At 36.9% G+C, this 20,635-nt stretch overlaps 2 protein-coding genes across 5 annotated transcripts in view; both read left to right on the top strand.

Moving 5' to 3' along the window:
• LOC408877 (neurogenic protein mastermind) overlaps window positions 1-20,635 on the top strand; it is a 225,854-nt gene that overhangs the window by 97,530 nt on the left and 107,689 nt on the right. For 2 of the 4 annotated variants that reach the window (XM_016912570.2, XM_016912571.2), the window contains exon 1: window positions 13,424-17,308. The exons of the other annotated variants lie outside the window; for them this stretch is intronic. In XM_016912570.2, coding sequence (XP_016768059.2) covers window positions 17,303-17,308 — 6 coding nt within the window. In that variant the 5' untranslated portion in view covers window positions 13,424-17,302. Of the gene's footprint in view, window positions 1-13,423; window positions 17,309-20,635 lie in introns of those variants that run through there. 4 annotated transcript variants of the gene reach the window in all.
• Window positions 4,893-7,161, top strand: LOC102656730. The gene is made up of 3 exons (XM_006569514.3): window positions 4,893-5,331; window positions 5,437-5,496; window positions 6,212-7,161. Exons 1-3 carry the CDS (start codon window positions 5,038-5,040, stop codon window positions 6,242-6,244), a joined length of 387 nt encoding a protein of 128 aa, XP_006569577.3. The 5' UTR covers window positions 4,893-5,037; the 3' UTR covers window positions 6,245-7,161.

The following is a 20,635-nucleotide window of genomic DNA, read 5'->3' on the forward strand; positions in this document are numbered from 1 at the left end:
GCTATTTCTTAACGAAACTTAGGCTTTTAAAAAAAATTCTTTTTTTTTCAATTTTTTTAACGCAAAAATTGGATATAAAGTACCAGTTGGGTTTTTACATCGAAGTATATAAAATATATTGTTATTATATATATTCGTGTATAAAATGTGTAAAAATATTTCTTAGCTATTTCTTAACGAAACTCAGGCTTTTAAAAAAATTCTTTTTTTAATTTTTCTAACGAAAAAATTGGATATAAAGTACGAATCGGGTTTTTACATCGAATATAAAATATATTGTTATCATATATATTCGTGTATATAATGTATAAAAATATTTTTCTTATTTCTAATCGTTGATTTTAATCATTTCGCATCGTTCAAACGATGGATCGATTAATATCGATCTTTCGTTTCGTTGGAATTTAAATTAATGATTAAAAAAAAAAATAAAAGGAGAAAAAATTTTCAGATAGCGATAAATTTCAGAAAGTAATCGTGGAAGGCGTACTTATGAATCAGGCTTAAAGGGGAAACTCGAATATCGATGCACGGTGGTTGGTTCGAGCCACGTGCCTCGTCGTAGCAGCTTCAATCTTTTAGCAAAATCCTTTAAAATTAATCGCGACGGGCAAATGATAAGTTTCAACATAAATATTTTTCCAACCAATATTTTAATTTTTTTTTTTCTTTCCTTTGAGAAATTTATATTTCGAAGAGATCGATTTTGATTTTGAAAACGAAGAATGACAAGAGATCAGACCTTCCCGGCTTCACACCGGTATAAGTATGTGGAACAAATTTCTAATTCATCTTTTCCCGTTGCACCGTCCATTCCACGTGTAAACCATGCAGAAAACTGCACTCTGCTAACTAGACCGTGTTCGCAACCGACGATGCTCACTTTTCGTCTTCCTGCTCCACTAAATCGACCATTTTAATACACGCAGGATTTTTAGTTTAGTTCCCCTCGAAAATCCTTTCCTCGATCCTTTTCTCCCCCTCCTCGAATCATTATCGAAATTACAAACATCGTATAAAAAAAAAAAACATCCAAGAAGATAATTTCCTTCAAATTCATCAAAGGTGTACATTATTAAAAAAAATTACTTACTTACTTACTTTTCCAACCCTCGGCTAATATCCACGAGCGATTTCTCGAGAAACAGCTCGCACCGGTTTCTTCCTACTCTCGTGAGTTTTTATTATCTTGTTCCATATTTCCTGCTCACCGCCTTTCCATCTCCTCCCCCCCTCCCCACGATTCGTATCCCCTTTTCGACTCTCTCTCTCTCTCTCTCTCTCTCTCGTTTTCCTCATACCTCGACACTTTGTGTATCTTTGTTCATCCCTGACCAATGTTCCTCTCTCTCTCTCTCTCTCGTTCTCTGACTCCACACCTCCGCTTAATAATACACACCAGGCAGGCAGAGCCGCTACTACAACAGCACACCAAGCGGCACCGACAGTATGGCATACCACTTTATTGATCTTCTTTCCCCGCTTTCACAGGTTTCAACCCGAATTTTCCACCACTTTATGCAAGCGTCGCCCTCCTGCACGCGTTCCCCAACAGCGCCACGATTCATCCCTTCGCTCGTCGATAAATCGAACCGTGTACGATAGCGGAGGAACGAATCGAGAGAGGGAGAGAGAGAGAGAGTTTCTTGGAGAGAAAGTCGAGCGGATGTTTTGATGCTTCGATGACGAGCGTGCGTGGTCGATTTTTCGCGAGATTTTTCCACGGAATCAATCGATCGTGGCTTTCAAGAGGGAAGATTTAATTTTGGGGAGAAAAGAATTTTTTTTCTCTCGATTTTTATTTATTCGAAGATAAATTTTCGAAGGAGAAGGTTAAGAAAGAAAGGTTTGGAGTTTTAATTTTAAGATTAATATGTTTATCACAGTTTGATATAAAATCAATTATTGCAATTTCATCGATTGTTCATATAGGATTAATAATTATAATAACTTTTTTTAAAATTAGATTAATTGGGGGATATTTAATAATAATTTCTCATGGATTAAGTTCTTCAGGTTTATTTTTTTTAGTTAATGTAATTTATAGACAAACTAATAGATTAATATTTATTAATAAGGGTATAATTAATTTAAGAAATTTGTAGAAATTGATTAATTTTTAAATTTGGAAAAATTGGATGGAATATATACTTCGAGGGATTGGTGTTGATTTTAATCCTCTTCTTAGAAGGAAATTATAATTCGAAGGATTAATATCACTCTGTATTACGCGTCCATACCTTCCATTCTCACTTCGCTGTCTTTCCTCTAAATTAAATTCCTAGATACTTGAGAAAATTTCCAACTGTGCGACGAGGCCACAGTCTTATTTTCTCTTCTCCCTTCTTTTCGAATTAAAAAGTCGAAAGAAGATTCGAAAAATTTTGAAAAATCGATCTTTCCATTCCATCGAATTTCTCTTTCTCTTTCTCTAGCCACGCTCTAAAACAAATCCGAGCGATGAAGTTAAATATAATCGGCGAACGAACAAAAGCGTCTCGAAACTTGGTCGGCCGTAGCACGCTTTTCTCGCTTCGTAATTCATTTACATAACAATACTTCGAACTTCGTTATATAATAATAACGTTGCGATTTTTCAAGGAAGCAAAAATCGAATAAGAACAATAACCCGAGATACGATTGAACGATTACACGCCACAATTCCCATCGTCGAAAAAACCGATCGATCGTGTCGCTCGCGATTCGAGAAAAGGTGATCGTCTGATTCCACGTTCTCGTTCGTTCGTTTCGACGAAGCTAATTAACATCGCGGCCTTAACGAACAGTCCGCGGACATTGTTACGTGGTACGCGTGTACAGGATGCAAAAGAAAAAGAATTCTTTCATGCGAGGAAAGAATTTTAAAAAAGATCGGTATATTTAGAAATTTTTTTTTTTCTAGAACGAATGATTCCAAATATTCCATTTTTTCTTATTTATCTTTTATTTTATTGGAAATTTATTCGAGATTATTCGTGCGAATTTTAAAAAGTAAAAGAAAGCCAGGGTTTCGTGACGCAAAATAATCGATAAAAATGAAAGTTTAATTAGACGAAAGTTTAATTAGAATTATCGGAAGAAGATTTTTTCCAAACATTTTTCTTGGACGAAAAGAATATACTCTTGTTATATTATTCAAACACGAGAGAAAACGAAAGTGTCAGAAATTCAGGCAACAGCAATTTTTCCCTTAAATTCAATAAATATTTCCACGTAACTTTTTCACTGAGTCGAGTCTTACAAATACTTATTTTTCCCTGGATAAAACGCGTTAAAAAGGAAAAAAAAACGAATCTAATAACGCGAATTGAGTCTGTCGAAAAAAAAAGATGCTAGGAAAATTTTTATCTTTATTAATAAATAATCAATTGTAATTACTCGATCTTTAACCCCGAGTTCTTAGAAAATTATAATAATCTTTTCCTTATGCGAGAATATTTTCCTTATTAGACTCTTAACTCTTCGATTCGATTAAAAAAAATAATTATTAAACATAAGAAATTTTGTATATCTTCAACTAAGATATTTATTTAGCGCGAATCTCGAATCGAAGAAGCCGTTACGTTAAAGGCATCCTTTTCCATTAATTACAATACTTACAACGCATAACCTTTCGTTTCACATCGGTGTAAAGCTCCTCCGACCGAAAATACTTTCTTTCATCGATGGTTGCTGGCCCTTTCGACACAGTAAAACCGTGGCGCGGTGGGGAAGGGAGAGGAGAAGGAGGGGAAAAAGAGGAGGAGGAGGAGAAGGATCGCCGCAGCCGGGCGAAGGAAAAGCGGCGGGAAAAGAGGAGAGATGACGAGAGACGATGCTCGAGAGCCCGGCACTAAGGAAGATTCAAGCAAGCAACAGTGTTTACACTCGCCAGCCGAGGAGAACACCTTTCATGATCCTAAGAAACCAGGCCACCGGTGTATCCAATGCCTTCCCTCGTTTTTTTCCTTTTTTTATTTCCACCGTCACGCGAAGTACACGCCCGACTTCGAAACGTTGTGTTGTTGTTGTGTTGTGCGAAGGTCGATGATTCAATGTTTGAAGGAGTCGTCCTGGAAATTGTAAACATTGTCCAAGTCCCAGCTCGAAGTTTTTTGCGAGTGAGAATAGAGATAATTGGTATATAAAAGAAGCAAACTGGATAAAGAATTTAGCGAGCTGTCCGAGTTGTGGATATTCCAATAAAAGAATTAAATAATTTTTGTGAATTGAGAATTAATATCCCTTTTTTATTATAATTTAATTTTTATTCATTTCGAACATTTTGTCTTTAATTGTCTATAATTTTGTTTTTAATTAAATTTGCATACGTGATAGGTAGTGATACGTAAGTGCATACCTCGAAGGAATCACTATATCGATCAGACACTTTCACTATAAACGAAGATTATATTAATTCTCTTTTCGTTGGAATAACGCATTGTCAGTAGTTTATCAATGCGCTGACGAATACGTGTCTGATATCAGTCACGCGATGGTAAACATGTTTGTATTCACAGGTTGTTTTCCGACATCTGTGACCTTGGTAAAAGTAAATTTTACGTATTTTAATTCTAATTCCAGAGGACGTTTTAAAGTCACGTTGTTATATTGTGTATTTTTAAACGCACGTTAAATGTCAATTATGCAATGTAAAAATAAAAATAAAACTTGTACTGTATCGGTAATCTTGAGAAGTTGAAAAATAAATTAATTTTTCAAACGACAAAAAAAGAAACTAAAACAAACGTAATCAAATTCTTATTAGATTAAATCTGAATCGATGTTAATTGATTTTAACAGATGTCTCGTCAACTCTTCTATTTTTTCTCAAATATTCCTTTTCATTCAATTATTTTTAAAAAAACTAATTTCTAATAAAAAAAATTACATTGTATCATAAAAACGAACGAATCAATTATTTCTTTCATCGCTGTTTAGAATCGAGTCTTCAAATTCGAATAAAAAAATGTATGTTGAGATGATCGAAAGGAAAAAAAAAAAAAGATCGAAAGGATCTTGTCCTAAGATTTTGACTCGAGGGATGTACACGCAACGATGAAAACGAGATTTTGCGGCGACATTGCACTTGAACAAGATATCGACATTGTATCAAGCAAGTTCGTCGAAGGCTTGGTTGTACACCGTGCTGACGTAAGTGTCTCTCTGCAGTTTCGTTATCGGACTGGCATAAAAAGCGTCGATAACGAGAGAACGGATTGGTCGCGCCATTCTTGGGCTTTAGAACAACTTCGACAAGTTACATTCTCTACTAGTATCTTGTTTCGACGATGTTTGCGGATGTTAATTCGTTGTTCTTGCGCCATTTATATCAACCGTTTAACAAATACGGTGAATTATCTTGTTTCTTAGCAAATTTTTTTTATTTATTTACAGTTTTTTTTTTTTAATTATTTATCTGTTTGATATTAATTTACGAATTTTATTATTTTCTAGAATAAAAATTGTAGAGCAACATTTGAGAGTATGATGAAGCATGTTGTAAAAAGGATTATGGTAAGAATTCATTTCGAAATTTTTGAAAATAATCCAACGTATGGTAGGGAAATATAAAAGCGTGTGATTGTTTCAAGCAATCGTATCGATTCTGTCGAAGAGAAGAAATCATTAAATACTAAGAAATATATAAAAGAAACAATTAGATCTAAAAAATTGTATCTCAATATATTTCGTATTACATTTCGAACAACTTGTTAAATATTAAGTTTTTAAAAGAAATTATTTTGTGTATCTTATTTACGTGAATTAAAAATGAAACAAGGATTTATGTTTATAAAAAAAAATATATACATATATTAAACCAGGTATATATTAATTTTTTAAATAATTTATCATATAATAATTTTTAAATAAAATAAGTGATTTGCTTTTATGATAATTTTCTCTTCTCGCATTTTATTACCATTCGAAACTCATTAATATTACTCGAGATAAAATACACAAAATTCCAAGAAGATAACTGCAGCGATTACTTAAACATTCTCGGTAACAGCATCATGCGTCATCTCGATTTGATTCCAATAATCAAAGTCTCGAATTATTCTCAACGAGATCTATTATCGAATAAATAAATTCTTAAATAAACATTCCGATAAATTTCAATTCTAAAAAAAATATCGGTTAAAATCATTTTATCAACTTGTTACGTGCGATAAAATTATCGTATCGCGTACACAAACTATATAATAATCAAATTTTTTTTCTGTTTCAGGTAAGCGCACAGATTTTCTATACGATTTTCTAATCGCAAGCAAACTTAATCTCGTGGGTGAGTCGAACAAAAAATCATCTTATAACCTCAAACTATTTGAATCAATTTAATTTTTTCGCCAAAACTTCTGATTCGCCTGGCCCGTTTCTCATTCATGATCAATCCCTGCCGCTTATTTCCATAGAATCTCATTTACCGAGAACGGATCTGTTTAGCCGTGCGACGAGCGTGATTCAATTACGTGGATGCGCGATACCGGGCTGGCCGAGAGGAGGCATAGTTGTACAAACACGCCATCGGTTCGTGCGCACTTCTAAGGCTCTAATGAAAACAAGTAGGTAGTAGATGTCATTCCACGGCAGTGATTCTCATTAATAGGCTGGAACGAATGGTGTAATTAACCGATCCTCTTCTCCTCCCTTAATGGATAATATGGAAGACGACGCAGCAGCGGGTATCCGATCGTTCGGATAACTGTGACGTTTGCGAATCGGGAGAAAAGCTGACAATTAGAACGGAGAACTCGGCTTGTTTACCAGACCCCACGGCATCCGTGGAAATTGTTATTATCCAGTTGGTCGAGTTACGAAATAAGTAAATGTTCTCTCCGTAGCCGGAGGGTATGGTAGAAGGCAGGCTATTGGCTATTTAAATTGTCCGGCACGCAAATGTCTTTTTGATTCGATCTATGTCGTATCGTAGTTTCGAGTATACTGTCATACGACTCGTTTCACGATTCGTACTATCCTCAATTATTGCGAATTTCGATAATATTTCCTTTCGTTTGTCGTAATATTTTATTTTGTTTGTTCGTTGAAAAAGATTTAGACGTGTGATATAAATAATTTCGACGTGTTCGTTTTTAGGTTATGTGGTTATAACGATTGCTGTTGCAGAGAAAATAAGAAAGGAAGAATTTAATCGTGGATTATAAATACTTACTTGTTTTTCTTAGTCTTTTGTATCAACAAAAACGTGAAACGTTCAAACGTTCAATCGTACACTTCGAAAACTTCCTCTATTGCGTCACCGTATTATTATACACGCGTAATCTTCACGCCATGTTTCTCGTCCCGCACGTTTCCCTAGCGATGTCCGTTACGAGGTTATGGTTTTTGTGCGCATGCCCAGTGCCTCGCGTTCGTTTAAACAAACGCGACTTTAGGTGCCGCTGTACGCAGAAGACGTAATCGAGCCAGAATCCTTTGACGCTTTTACTTTTTAGTTATGCGCCGGTTAAGTCGCGAGGAAATCTCGACCGGCCGACTTCTTTGTTCGCCGTAGGAATTCGCTGACGACAGGTTTCGCTGGAATCGTGCACGCCTCGAGATAAATCGGCATGGTGGCAAGCGAGCGAGCGCGTAGTAATTGAAATTTGTCAACCTTAAGAGGCTTTTTGCGACGAGCCGTATGGAACGGTTGGCTCGTTAGCGCGTATGCCCGTGCATAGGTTGGAAAGAGGAAAGGACGCGAATGTAAAAATGTTTCGCGTTATTTCAGTTCCTCTTCGTTGCTTCCTTTTGGAGACCCGTTTATTTAACCCTTTGCGTGATGCGGCGGTTTTCATGTCGAGGATACAGCTTAAATTCACGAGATATAAACGTGTGTCGCGTTTGATCTTGCTCGGATGAAGGGATTTTTTTTTCTTTTTGGCGAGTTTTGAATTTAAGAATAAGAAAAAATGAATAACGAATTCTACTCGAAATATTTTTAGCATGGAAATGAAGTTTTTAATATTTTATAACTCGCTAGTGAAGAAATAATGCTTCGATGTGCTTTATTGATGTGAAAGGGAATGTATTTGTAATTTATGTCGTAGCTCATCACAATGCTTAATATTCAAAATCCTCAGTCTCGTCTGTATCTCGTCTTAATCGAATCTTAATCCAAATTTAACGTAGTTTTCCGATACAGATTCAACTCGAACTAACAATCGCAATGATTCTATCTTTATGAATTAATGAAAGATAAATGAAAGTTACAAATCCACATATTAAGAGATTAATAATATAAAGTATTAATTTATTAATCACTTATTTATAAAAATTAAAGATCGACATGTAACACAAATGAAATAATACTTGTGTAACGATAAATACATCGAAATGCACACACGTACGTAACAAACTTGCAAGTCACGTGTGCGTTTATGGAAGGTTAATCTGAAGCACGCGAACCGTGAGAAACCACGAAGAGGAGGTATAGTATTTTGATGGTGGAAGGAAAGGCATCCGAGGCAATAATTGTAGCGATAAATAGGCGCGTGCATCGGGGCGAAAGCAATGGAACAGAAAATCAGTCGGTTCTGGCTACGATCGTGTCGCGAAAGAGGTCGATGAAGAAGGATGGAATGATCGCTCTCGCATTCCAACGAACCCGGCAAACCCAGAAACAGGAGGGACTGGCAGGGTGACAAGTCGTGGGGAGGGAGAATTGCAAGGGAGAAAGACGGGGAATAGAAAGGGAGGAAAGAAGGCGAAAAAAGGACGGAAAGGAAGAGGGAGAGAGTGATCTCGCAAATCAGTAGGAATAGGCGGCATCGACCTCTTCTTTCCGCCATCTTTGTTGCTCCAACGGCGCTCACCTTCGCCCCGTTTCTATTCCATCTCGGTTTCCCTCCCCTCCCCTCCCCTCCCTCTCCTCCCTCCTTGCCTTTTCTTCTGTGTGTGCATTGTGCGGATAATACCGGTGCTGGCTTCTTTTACGTGACTGTAGGCGAAAACGAGGCAGCAGATACCGCGAAAGAAAAAAAGGAAGGAACGATCGGTATTCTTCCCCATTTTCTCTATCCTCCTCTTTTATTTCTCTTCTCTCTCTGTTTCTCTTTTCTTTCTTCCCACTCCCCTATTTCTTCCGTGCACTTTCGAAAATAGTCTAACCTAAAAATACATACATGCGAGAACTGGAGGCGTGGTGAAACCAATGGAGAAGAACTTCTTTCGTTCGGTTCAAGATTTTGCGGGTTCTATCCCGATCTACGCAGAGAGTTGATCGGTGGCTGACAACTTTTAATAACTCACCATCTCGAGAGGAAGGTGGGTGTCGTTAATTGGATTTATCGGACTCGCTTCTAGATGATCGAATCGAATTAATCGAAAGTTTCAGCTTCGGTTGTATAAGATTTTTGATTTCGAAGAATTTTTTACATTACCACGAATTATGTATATAATTGTATTATAATGTAACGGTTAATTTTTTTTTTTTTTTACGTTATTTATTAATAATTATTAGAAATCGAAACTGATAAAATGGTTAAAATTGGTCGATGTTTGCAAGAGTTATACGCGACAGAATCTCGATTATTCGAATAATTGAGCGACGCGTTTTTCGAACGTGGTTGATTTTTTTTTTTTTTTTTATTTTTCAAATAATCGGACGATTACATTTCAGTAGGAGAAATTAATAAAAAATAAAACACCGGGTAATAGTTTAATTATTTTCAAACTGTTTCACGGGCCTGTTAACTTTTTCAGGTTCAACCGCTGTTTTTTGATTGCAAATTCTCCGTAATCCTTATAAACCAGTTTATTTTTCGCGTTGACATCGCGAGACCTTGTTGTAACGGTACCATTGAATTTAGAATTTAAACTACGCGCTATCGCATAAATTATGGGGAAAAATATTTATAATATAAAATATTAAAATACGAAAGCAACGAATAAATTGTAAATAAACAATTTAATCGAATAACGTTAAATAACAAAATAGTATGGAAACTGTGAAGCACGCATCATCTCATTTCACAGTTTGTCCCCTTGTGTTTTTTTGGTCTCTCCTATTCTCTTTATCTTTCTTTCCTTATCTTTATTACACTTCCATATATCGTGGTCCATATTTTTCGTGGTATTAGAATTATTGAGTTTAGAGCGTATCAGTTACACTGATATCGAAGTAACTAAAATGTTTACAATCTCTTTATTAATCTTTCAGTTTATTTTAAAGATTAATCGAGATTACTTCACGATTCGACGAAAAATTTTCGGTTTATTCATTTCTTGGAAAGGATAGAACGTATCGTATGGATCAATTTATATAGGAATGAAAAATTTTTAGAATATTTTTTCTCGAAGCAAAGATGCACAAAAAATTTATTCACCGATCTATTCATTATAAGAGAAAAAAATCCTTTTATTCTTATTTTTAATCGCAATCATTTAAGTATAATATACGAATATATAAATATTTATATTCATATTCAATCACTAATTTCAAGATTAATTGTTTTCTTTTTTTTACTATTTTATTAATCAAGCCAATATAAACACCAATTTATATTCAAAGATTTAAATCATCGAGTATCGTTGATGAAAATTTTTGCCAGATTTGTCGCCCATATTAATTGAAACATAACACGTGTCATTCAGTATGCAAAGAATCTGTACGATGGATGAGCATCAATTGCGCGGATGATGTCGCGATACGAGGTTCGTCTTTATGATACCGTGTCGGACATTTAATTACAAACGGCATCCCGCTATTCCACCGTGTCGTGATATTCCTATAATATCTGCACGCGACATCCAGCGTTGTTAATATCGCCTCTCGTTCCAAAGATGCGTATCGGTGGTTACCATTAGTTGACAAACGCTTTGGTCTTGAATCTTTGATCTTTAATTATAGCGCTTAGTCCGCGACCGATTCAACTACGATAATTACTTTGTACGTGGGCCGAAGTTGAACGCGAATTATCGCTTTCGAGGATGTGGAACGTTAGCGTACTTGATCTTAATGTGTCTAGGCGTAATGAGAAGTCCGCTCATACGACTGCTCATATTTCCAAGTTCAGATTAATAATAGTAGATGACTTTGGGGAGAGAATAATTTGCGATTTTCTTTTTTTTTTGCATTGAAATTGAAAATACTATAAACAAGTTTTTTTGTGTAAAAAGTTAGCAGATATTGAATACGTTTTAGAATTTATTAATCGCGTATTACGATATATTAATATTTTAATATTTTATATTAACGTTATTACTCTATCAAATGTTACTAATAGAATGAAATATAAAGGGTTTAATATTAATACGCTTAAATATATATATATTATTTAAAACATATGGTCGATACGATTTATTTTAATTTATATTTTAATAATATTAAAATTCGATCTTAATATCCTTCATTTCTATAAAAATATTAATTTCAATGAATATTTCATTTTTTTCTGTCAAATTATATAAAGAAATATAAAATCAATATTATATATATATATATATATATATATATATATATATATATATATATATATATATATATATATATATATAAAAAGAGATGAGAAATAAATTGCGAAAATATTAATTTACGTTTAAGTTTGAACTGTACCGTTGTACCGATGCGTCACGCTTGCACGAAGTTTAAATTAGGTTGAGTATCACTGGCGGATTTGTAATAAGTGTAAGCGGAGCGATACAGATGCGTCGCTCTCGCAGTGGTCCCGTTTGCGCGCGAGCGCGCGTTCTCCTCCCGTCGAATCCCGGCACACCGTGAAACTGTGATGACGCAACGAAGTGTTGGTGGAGGTTGGGAGTGCGGGCGACGTGTCGCGAATGCGTCTGTGTAGTAAAAGCTTGGCTGCCAGCTGCACGGCAGTCACTTAAGTCGCGCTCGTGACTTAAGGGTGAAAAGAAATTCCTATAATTCATTGCCTTTATATTTAACAAGTACATATCCAAATCATCATATGAATATATGATACCAAAGACATTACTCTATTTTAAAAATTACTATTTAAATAAAAAATATTTCTAGTAAAAAAAACAATTAACATTATAAGATTTAAATATTGTATAATTTCCTCTTTCTAAAAATTCTCTTCATAGCACGTAACAATACTCGTCGATTTATCGTCACTCACGCTGTCTTAATATTCTCATAGTTCACGGTATATTATATCGACTCGGCTGACGCCATACTGACAGCATACGTAAGATTATCGAAACTATAGATGATACATATTATAGTTACCGTTCGAATAATTGTGGAGATTTAGATTTGTGAATCTTTATGGTAATTGACAGCATTATACGGATAGTATAAAACACGCGAGAAGGTAAAACTCTGATTGGAACGAGTGGAGCGCGAATCGGAGTCGAAATTGAAGTCGGAATCGTGGCGAGTCGCTTCGGATCGAATCGGCTTCGGGACGAGCATAGCCGAACGCGTGCCTACGTGCGCGCTTCACCGTGGCGCGGTGCGACGTACCGCAGCGGACGGAACGAACGAGGCGACACGAGACGAGACGATACGAGACGAGACGAGACGAGACGAGACGAGACGACACGAGACGAAGCGGGACAACGTGTGGTGAGGGAGACAAGGCGAAACGAGGCGAGGCCAGTCGAACGAAGCCGAGTCAAGTCGAGTCGAGTCGAATCGGAAAGAGAGTCAGTGGCTGGCGACTCCTCGGGGCGTCAAGTTCGTTACGTGGGGTTTGTTGTTCTTTCGCGCTCCTTGCAAACCACGTGCGCAGCCCCGTGACAGCTCTGCTCTAACATAATTCAGAATATACGGTATTACTACACGAAGAAACGTCATATTTATCGTAATTAAACTTTTTTATTGGTGATGTTTTTTTAAAAAAAAAAAGAAGATAATTTCGATCAAATTTTTCGAACATTAAGAAAAATTGAAATTAAAAATAATATAAATTGCATTACAATTATAATGCTTATTTTCTACGTATTATCATAAAGTTTATATTAAAATTTTTAAAATAATCGAGTGAAGCACAAGCGATATTACGGATACGTGATGTTATTGATATTTGATTCAACGTAAAATTTCTTTCGATATTAATACAAATAAAGTATTGCTTCATAATTTATGAAAAGCAACGATAAAGAATATGTTGCGAGTATTCTTTAGAAATTCATAGATATTATTTAAAATTTTGTCATGACAACTTTATTACGTGCCTTCGACGGTTATCAAGACTTTTGTTAGCAACTGTTATCGTATTTGCGACAACCACGCATAGCACATAAATATTATGAATGCAAGAAAATTTTCGAATCGTGCGATGAGAAAATTAAAATTACAGTGCGTTACTAATCGTGGCCAAAAACATAGTCAATCTTGTTCGGATGGAAGTGGCGCCAAGGACAAATAAAAATTCCTTAAAATTAAAGCTCGTCGGATGTATCTCTTTCCAATTCTAGAATTATATAATAAAAATTAAAAAAAACAAAATGAATTAAATAATAACTCTGAGTGTATGATCGAGTCGGTAAGACAGAGCCCATAAGACCATAAGGCGTGTAAATTAGTTACGTCTGCTGCGACAAGAAACGGAATAATAATAACGGACTTCGTGGCCGGAAGGACGAGGAAACGAGAGAAGAAACAGTAGGAGGGGAGGGTGTATTCTTATTTGCGAAGCATATCTACTCAACAACGTAGGCAACCACTGCGGCGTGATAGAAGAACAGAGAAGAAGTGACATAGCCGTAATACGACATAGGACAGAACAGATGAGGATTACGAATAAGGATAGAGAGAACGATAATATGAAAGAGAGAGAGAGAACGAGAGAAGGAGCGAGTTAGAGAAAACGAGAACGAAGAAAGGAAAGAACGATCTGTTTGGACGAGGGAAGGGAGTGGAAGAGAGAGAAGATTTCTGGGCACGCGCACTCCACCTGCTAGCGTGTAGTGGCACGCGCCATATCCACCCCCTCCGCTGCCGTGGACGCTCCGTCCCCCTCCGCCAGCGTCGCTTCCCGCCTCACACCGCAGTCTCTCTTTGGCGTTACCTCCTGCTTCTACCGCGGCCGTCGCCGCCACCGCCACCGCCACCGCCACCGATTCTTCCCACCTCCCTCCTCCCTCTTCTGCGACCCCCCACCCCTCGTCCGACTACCCGACATACCCGCTCGATCTCTCCTCGCTCCGTGCTACCTCTCTTCTCCTCCCGCGGGAATCCCCTCCCGTGCTCCCCTCGCGCGTGCCACGGTTCCGAGACCGGGACGCGCGGGAGTCAATCGCTCGCGGACTTCGATAGGACGAACACCATAGGTCCTTGCTCTTCCTCCTCTCTTGTACACTTTTCTGTCCGAGCGCGTTCTTCGCGCCTCGTGCTGCGGTCTCGTGTGCTTTTCGTGTTTCGTTCTATTAATTTTCGCTTCTTCTCGTTATTTCTTTTTTTTCATTTCGTTTCTTTTGTTTCTTCTATTCCTTAGAAAAAAAAAAGTTTCTTTTCAATTGGATAGTTAAAATTGGAAAGTTTTGGAACACGTATAGTATATAGTAAACTGCCGCTTGTGTAAAATTATTCATAGTGGCGTAAAAAAAGAAAAGAAAGAAAAGAGGCAAGGACATAATAAAAAAAAAAATTCACAACATTTTTGATGAAAAACGGCGCGTGGCCGTCGTCGTGAAGCGCGAGTATTTTCGAGTAGATAAAAAAAGTCTGGTGAAAGTTCGCGGTGAATTTTCACGATCGCTTCATTACGACGGCGTGATTGTAACTCAGTGACAGAGGCAAGAAAAAGGCGAGCCGTCTGCGAAGAAGAGCTGCTGGCCGATGTTCGCGTATGAAAAAATCCGGTCGTCCTCTTTCACCTCTTCCTCCTCTTCTTTCCGGCGTTCGTCCGCTGGCAGGGGGGCAACGACGTTCCGGTCGATCGGTGCATTGTAAACAAAAAGAACAAAGGGTCAACGGTGACACCAACGACGACGAAGACGACGACGACGACGACGACGACGACGACGAGGAAGACGAGGAACGAGGACGGCGAGAACGACGGGGAGAAGAAGAACGTGGGAAGGGAAGAATGTAAGAAGGAGGAAGGAAAGCGAACGAGAAAAATAAAGAGTGGGGGATTGACGCGTGCTACTACCGTCGTTACTTCCATCGCAACAAAAATAGTTCAGTCTTCGCGGTGGAGAAGAGACAGACAGCCAATGAAACGAGAAGGGAGATAGTAGCGCCAGAGAAAGAGGAGGAATATCGAGTTATCGTAATATATACATGCACACGTGTGACTTCGCTGGTTACCAGCGCGAGGAGCTACGTATTATACGAGCAGCTGTAGTTAAGTGCAACTTTCGTGTGCTGGTGACGCATTCGATAGTACAGACGAGCAAGAGAAGAAGGGTACTTTCGAGATAAACACGAAACGAGAACGATCGAGATTCGTCACGAGCCAAAATAAAACGGAGATAAATTTGAGGCCTGAATCGAGTGAAGCGAACGAAACGAAAGAAAGAAAGAAAGAAAGAAAGAAAAAAAAAAGAATTATTTTGAATGAATAGAATCTGATTTTCTTTTTTGTAGTGTTAATAGTGAAAGAGTGTTGCGTATGCAATCAGCTGTTCGAAACTGCAACTTAACTATCCTCGATTTCGCTCGATCGGTTGTATCATTCCGATGTGAATTTTTGACACGATATTAATCGATATCTAATCGACTAGACTCGATTATGATGGACTATGCTTCTTATATTCGTGTTTCAAGTCGACATTCTCGCACGCGCTAACCACCTGTTGACGATTTACGAGGGAAAATCGATGTGGTCTATTTTGACATAATTTCACTATCGTACCATTATTGAAAATAAAGTGCTGCAGAGTGCTTGATTCTCATTATTTATTCAAGAATTTATTCAGAAAACAGATAATTCAATATCACCTATGTGACATTGCATAAAAAATCATTTAATATCCTCTCTTCGTATCGGTCGATGTGTTAGTAACTACAAGAACCAAGAGACACGAGCAAATTGCAGGGATCGTTGTTACCATGTGTTCAATAACATTTCGCGGGAACAGTGTGGAATCGCACGTCGCACGGACGTGTATCATATCGGTGGAAGATCATTAAGTGTGCAAGAATTCGTGGAAATTTCAAGAGTATTTTTATTGAAAGAAGTCAAATATGCGACTAGTGAAACTTTCGTCGTTGGCGATGCCGTGCGCCGAGTGTTTTTCGGAGTGAATGTTATCGAAACGTTGTTACTATACGTCTTATCTGTCGCTCGCATCGTCGGAGTGACAGAGAAAAAAGAAAAAAGAGACTCAACAGAGTTCGGAGGTCACGGAACCGTTGGACGATATGCGGCACGCAAACTCATTTCGACGAGCTGAGAATTTCGGCCCGCGGATTCAAGCGGCGCGCTCGCGTCGTCCAAACGCCAATAGCAGCGTAAAACAGTGGTGATATGCTGGTCGAGGGACACGGGAGCGTCGATTCTATTCCCGGCGTCTTTTTCTCGCCGGTTGCATGACGTTCGACTGGCGGCGAGAACAGAGAGTATTATACACCGTACGCGGCGAAGTTCTCGAGTGCACGCGAACGCTAACCTCGGCTTCTAGTGTGATAACTAGTCAAAGTGATCGGAAGGGCATTAAGTTTATTATACGGGCATCGGATTGGTTATATTGTGTACAATAAAGATAACATAGTAAAAAAAAAAAAAAAGAGAGGCTTCATTATAAAGTGTTTAAGTTGTACAGTAGAAGAAAAAAAGTCAAGGATATATCGTGTATCCTTTTTAAATAAAAAACACGATTAATAACGAAATAATGATAACGACGATTGGACCATTATCACTTGACTAGAAATCCGTGTCGCGATGATTGATTTTTCCCATCATTGCGGAAAAAACTATCTCAAATAAATAAGTAATTTTTCTTGTTATTTATTGTGTATGCATCGTTACGAGACTTGGATCCTCGATTTATTTACGCACGAAAGAAAGTTATCATCGGTGGTGGCGTATCGGTGGTGGTTCGAGCATCTCTGGAAAAGCACGGAAGACACGACGAAAGCGAAAGTACGACGATTGCGTTGGCGCGAAAATTTCCAGAAAATGACCTTTAAATTCTGCTCGAGAGAATCTTGAACGACTCGATTGGGAAAAAGAAAGATGGATCTGTAACAGCGACCTGTCAAAACTGTATTATCGTCGTATGAGAGAAAATATTCGCGGATCAACAGTGTATTAGTGCAGATATTCTAGCAACGAGAAGAAGCCATCGGAGGAGGGGCATGGTGGGACCCCACCAACCAGGGCCACAGGCCCGGGTGGCCCCCCTGTAACGAGGAAATCTCTCGCTATCGTGCCGCTCGTGCTCCATTATATTGCCTGGAATGATGGTATGTCTTTGAAAATAATATATCTTATCTACCGACGTGGCGTGGCGCGCGTATGTGTCATAATTTGTTTTGCGACTAGCACAAGTAACTTTTACGTGTATTCAGTCGGAGTATTACGCTCGTATTTCGCGTTTTTATTGACACATCGAAACATTACCTTTTTTAACGATTTTCTTTTACGTGATGGACGATTGATGATAAAGGTCAATCGTGACGAAGTTTCATTTGTTTTCAAAGATTAAAAGGAATATAATTTAAATGTTTTTTTTTTTTTATTTAATTTTTTAAGGATGATGTTAGTAGGATTTTACTTCGTTAATAACATGTATAGAACATTTAATGTAAAAATGTGATTATTATTTCAGAAAATTGGAAAAAAATTTTTGGATTTTTATTAAAATTAATTTATTAAAATAATTATATAATTTTATATATTTTATAATTCAAAGAATAAAAAGTATACAAGTTTGTACGTATCTGATTTAAGGAAATTGATTAAGTTAAATTTAAATTTAAATAATTTTCATAAACGGTCATCGTTTTAAAATATTGTAAATGAAAATAATTTTTTTTATATACTTTCGATAAAAGTGACGTTTCTAAAATATTTATATCTATTATAAAAAAAATATGTTTATATATTTTTACTTTGATTTATCTTTATTATTAAAAATATAGGGAGAAATTTTTAGAAATTTTTTTTTTATGAAAAGAAGGAAATATTCATCAATCGTATTTTTCATTATATTTTATTTTATATTTGAAATTCATTTCAATTATTCCTCTTTCAATATAAAAATCAAAAGTTAACAATTAAAAAGCTTTTTCAATACAATCGAAAATATTCAAAAATAAAAATAACATTCTTCAAAAAAATTAATCAACTAGAAAACTGAATTCAACGATAAAATTACAATTATTCTTTTCTCAAAATTATAATTATTCATCTATGATATGAACTGAAAAAAATTTAAAATACAATTTACAATAAATTGGTTGGTATCAAAAGATACCAAGGTTCACTTCCAAAAAATGGCAACTTATAAGAGGTCTTTTTTGCGTTGGGTTCCAACGGCAACGTAGATAAAAGATATCGATTCGTGAATTTTTTTTGTTTATCTTTTTCCCTGCCCGCGGTAACTTGGTGCGCGCACGAAATGTCACCAGATAACGGAAGTTCCGGGACGATAAAAATGATTCAGCTTCGAAAAATGGACGAAAAGTCGCGTTTATTTGATCGAAACGACGTTCACGTTGTTTCTATCTATCTATACACTCGTCCCTCTTCCTTTTCAAACGACATCTAACTTGAATCTATGAACGCGTCTTACCTATATATACGTTGGTTGCACTGGAAAATTCAAAGAAACCGGAAACGTCTGACCGTCGTAACTGTATTGCACCACGTACACCGGTTGTTTGTATTGAAATTGCGGTGCGTGTCTTTTGGAGCACAACACAAGCCTATTTATTATACCGTGACACGGTACTCGTCGACGATGGAACGATCGTACAAAGATTTAGTGAAAAAAAAATTTTCATCCGTCCATGATTTCAAAATCTCCTTCCTTTTTATTCAATGTATTTTAGAAATTATTTTTCATTAAACTTCCTATCACGAAGAAATAATCGGGTCCAGTAACGATACGGGCACCATCTATATCAATTTCGATTTTCACGTTTATAGTTATTTCGCTTCGACCGGAATCGACTCTCGATTTTAAATCGTATATCGAGTGGAGAAATTTGCAAAATAGAACGCGAGGCAAAAAATTGTACAAAGATTTAGTGAAAAAAAATTTTCATCCGTCCATGATTTCAAAATCTCCTTCCTTTTTATTCAATGTATTTTAGAAATTATTTTTCATTAAACTTCCTATCACGAAGAAATAATCGGGTCCAGTAACGATACGGGCACCATCTATATCAATTTCGATTTTCACGTACAGTTATTTTCAGCTGGAATCGACTCTCGATTTTAAATCGTAACTCATATATCGAGTGGAGAAATTTGCAAAATAGAACGCGAGGCAAAAAAAAAAAAATCCGGAGAGCAGTGGTGTCGTTATATCGATTCACTCGCAGGTTAGGCCATTGGCTTCGCTCTCCGGCCGAGGAGCGTCAAGATCGCATACACGCACGTAGAACAATAGATTGACTATCGTCTAACGGCATTCTAGCGGTCGGACGACCGATAATAGGGGCATCCAGCGCGAGCGCTCTGTGGCTCGCGGACATTCCGCGTTTCCCTGTCCCAGGCGCACCGGTTCCGTTGCACTAATGACCGCTTCGCGATCCGGGGCGTTAGTCGAGAATCGGCCCATTCTAGACAACGCGATTTCTCGATTCTTCGAAGCATTTTAAACCCGGCCCGACTTTCCTACATTTTCGATCCTTTTAAATATTTTTATTTGAAAATTCATTTTTTATTATTTTTAATTATTAATTCATTATTATGGCAAAAGTAAATAAAATATATATTTTGGGGTTGTTTGATTTAAATTTAGAATGGAAATTGTTTTAGCTCGAGTGTAAAGATTGTTGAATATGTATCGAGAGTAATCATTTCTTATTTTATTGAGAAAGTTTTTGTTATATACAATGGATAATTAAATTATAGAAAATAAGAGTGAAATTATTTAACGAGTAATATATGAATAATTAATCGTTCCAATCTATTTATATAGCTACGTTCCAGTAGTCCATATTTTATCCATATAGTCCGTAGTATTTATTTTATAATGTATATTCATACAATAAGCGAAGTGCCAGTATACGAATATACGTAATTAAAATTAGAATCTTTAAAACGTAATATTCATATAATCGTATAAGTGGCATGTAATAATATATGAAATTAAACTTTGACAACAACTTTGTAAATTCAATTTTTCTTACGCATAAAAAATTTTAGATTGCAAAAAAAAATATCAACAATCTATTTATAATAAATCTCAAATTTTATTATTTCATTTCTTCTAAAATGTAAGACATTCGAAAGGAAAATAATTTTCATACCCGTTTCGAAACGAATGGCGATTAGCCAATAGCCCGTAAGAGCTATATAGTCGCGTGTTTTCTCTAGCGAAGGGGTTGCACGATGGGCCGTTGTCGCGCGCGCGGCTAGGCGTCCCGATTCCGGCGTGTCATAACAGGGGAATAAGCTCTTCGCTCGGGTGGCCAGCTCATGGCTGCGCCACGGAATTATTTATACCACTTGATTACACGCGTTGCGCCGAACCGAGCCGAGCTCGCGGCGGAAATGGCCGAAAGCTTGCTCCTCGGCTCTGTGCGAGCCACGCTTGCTGTACAATCGCGCACGCATCG

This window comes from Apis mellifera, linkage group LG6, assembly GCF_003254395.2.
Source record: "Apis mellifera strain DH4 linkage group LG6, Amel_HAv3.1, whole genome shotgun sequence".
Lineage (NCBI taxonomy): Eukaryota > Metazoa > Arthropoda > Insecta > Hymenoptera > Apidae > Apis > Apis mellifera.